At 44.6% G+C, this 2216-nt stretch overlaps 1 protein-coding gene across 1 annotated transcript; it reads left to right on the top strand.

Moving 5' to 3' along the window:
- Positions 1 to 591: 591 nt before the first annotated feature.
- On the top strand, positions 592 to 1776 carry LOC134728808 (CKLF-like MARVEL transmembrane domain-containing protein 7). Its single transcript, XM_063595838.1, has one exon. It carries the CDS (start codon positions 638 to 640, stop codon positions 1163 to 1165), a length of 528 nt encoding a protein of 175 aa, XP_063451908.1. The 5' UTR covers positions 592 to 637; the 3' UTR covers positions 1166 to 1776.
- Positions 1777 to 2216: the final 440 nt, after the last annotated feature.

Raw genomic sequence — 2216 nt, 5'->3', positions numbered from 1 at the left:
GAATAGCTTGAACCCTGGAGGCAGAGGTTGCAGTGAGCCGAGATCGCACCACTGTACTCCAGCCTGGCAACAGAGCAAGACTCCGTCTCGGAAAAAAAAAAAAGAAAAAGAAAAGAAATATTGGAAATGAAAAATACAGTTATTGATAAAAAATAAAATTGATGGTGTAATACTACCTATCACTCATTATGTACTTATCCGTATACGAAGCATCACATTCACTTAAAAGCACCTTGTATTAGATCCTATCATTTCTGAATTTCATACACCTTACAAGGCAGACCTGGAGCTTCATGCAGCCATAAAATCTGGTTCCAGATTAGGTATTTTTAACCACTCTGCTACTGCCTCTCAACCAAGCCAGGACTGATCTGAGTTAATCAAAAGACAGGACTGAAGAATGCAATGAGCTGTGAGAAAATTTGATTAAGATAGGAAACAGAATGGATACATATGCAAAAGTAATAGTTAAAGTAAAATGGATGAAATTTTTTTCAGAAAAAGGAACATGGATTAGAAGTAAAGGCATTCTGTGTTCCAGGTAGGATGAATTATTATATTAAATACATATTTTGGCCTCCGTATCTGGCCCCTGGGCAGCTGCCCGGGGAGGCGGCCAGCGAGCTGGGGCCGCGCAATGTCGCACGGAGCCGGGCTCGTCCGCACCACGTGCAGCAGCGGCAGCGCGCTCGGACCCGGGGCCGGCGCGGCCCAGCCCAGCGCGAGCCCCTTGGAGGGGCTGCTGGACCTCAGCTACCCCCGCACCCACGCGGCCCTGCTGAAAGTGGCGCAAATGGTCACCCTGCTGATTGCCTTCATCTGCGTGCGGAGCTCCCTGTGGACCAACTACAGCGCCTACAGCTACTTTGAAGTGGTCACCATTTGCGACTTGATAATGATCCTCGCCTTTTACCTGGTCCACCTCTTCCGCTTCTACCGCGTGCTCACCTGTATCAGCTGGCCCCTGTCGGAACTTCTGCACTATTTAATCGGTACCCTGCTCCTCCTCATCGCCTCCATTGTGGCAGCTTCCAAGAGTTACAACCAGAGCGGACTGGTAGCCGGAGCGATCTTTGGTTTCATGGCCACCTTCCTCTGCATGGCAAGCATATGGCTGTCCTATAAGATCTCGTGTGTAACCCAGTCCACAGATGCAGCCGTCTGATGAGGCCACAACCCCTAAGCCCCTCAGGAGCTTTGCAGAGAGGAGGACGTGTACTCCAGGCGAGGCCTCTGGACCTGTGTTCCTGTGCCAAAGTCCTGTCAGGCTGGTGGGCACCAGGAAAGGCCTGCACCCTCTTCCTGCTCTCCCAGGAAGCCAGCTCCCTGAGCTCCTGAGCCAGCCGGAAACTCTTCCTCCAGCCTTCCAGGGAGAACATCCCTCCCATTCTGGGAAAGGGAAAGCAGCCTCCAGGGAAATCTGTTTTCTGCCTTCCTGCTTCTAGAACCACCTCAGGTACTGATGAACCCCACTTAGCACAGCTGAAGGGGTTTGTGAATACTCCTGCCTAAATCCCTTCTACTTCACTCCTCAGGGGAGTGAAGCGCCTTAAGAAACAAAGCCCTCTCCTAATTTATCTAGCTTGTCAGTCCGGTCTTAGAGATACCCTCTTTCCTGAAGTGAGGTGTGCCTGTAGGAACACTATGTGGTCAGCCTGTCCCCAAGGAGATCTTGTGTCTCCTCTCCATCTCTGCCTTTGTTACCAGTGTGCATGTGTTTGTGTGTTTTTTAATAAAATATTGACTCGGCAAAAAAAAAAAAAAAAAAAAAAAAAATACATATTTTGTGAAATTCCAGAGCATTAAAATAAAGACACTATTTTAAAATCTACTCAACAGAAAGATAAATCCAAAAAAGGAAAAATTTTGAAAAGATTTTTCACCACCAAAATAGATAATAGAATAAAATTGAAATATCTCCCAAATATTGAGGGAAATCTTATTAATCTAAATTTTTATACCAGTTAAGGTACATTTTTATGATTCATAATATAATATCATATTTATACAGAGAAAGACTAACATTGTATCACTCACAGACTCTTACTAAAAGAAAAATTAGAAATGAGAAAAGGGATCCCCCATGGCAAATGTGAGATATAAAAACACTTTTTTAAATGATAAAATATGTAGGTTAATTTCATTTAACAACTGATAGCAAAATAAAATTAATGTTTTCTATTTTACAAGATAAAATTTGAAAGCTAAACCACAGT

The sequence above is a fragment of the Pan paniscus genome, chromosome 14, assembly GCF_029289425.2.
Source record: "Pan paniscus chromosome 14, NHGRI_mPanPan1-v2.0_pri, whole genome shotgun sequence".
Lineage (NCBI taxonomy): Eukaryota > Metazoa > Chordata > Mammalia > Primates > Hominidae > Pan > Pan paniscus.
The sequence above is the reverse complement of the archived record's forward strand: the minus strand, read 5'-3'. Positions and strand labels throughout refer to the sequence as shown.

Excerpts from the sequence above, each read along its gene's own strand:
- LOC134728808 (XM_063595838.1), top strand. The coding sequence starts at position 638 with ATGTCGCACGGAGCCGGGCTCGTCCGCACCACGTGCAGCAGCGGCAGC.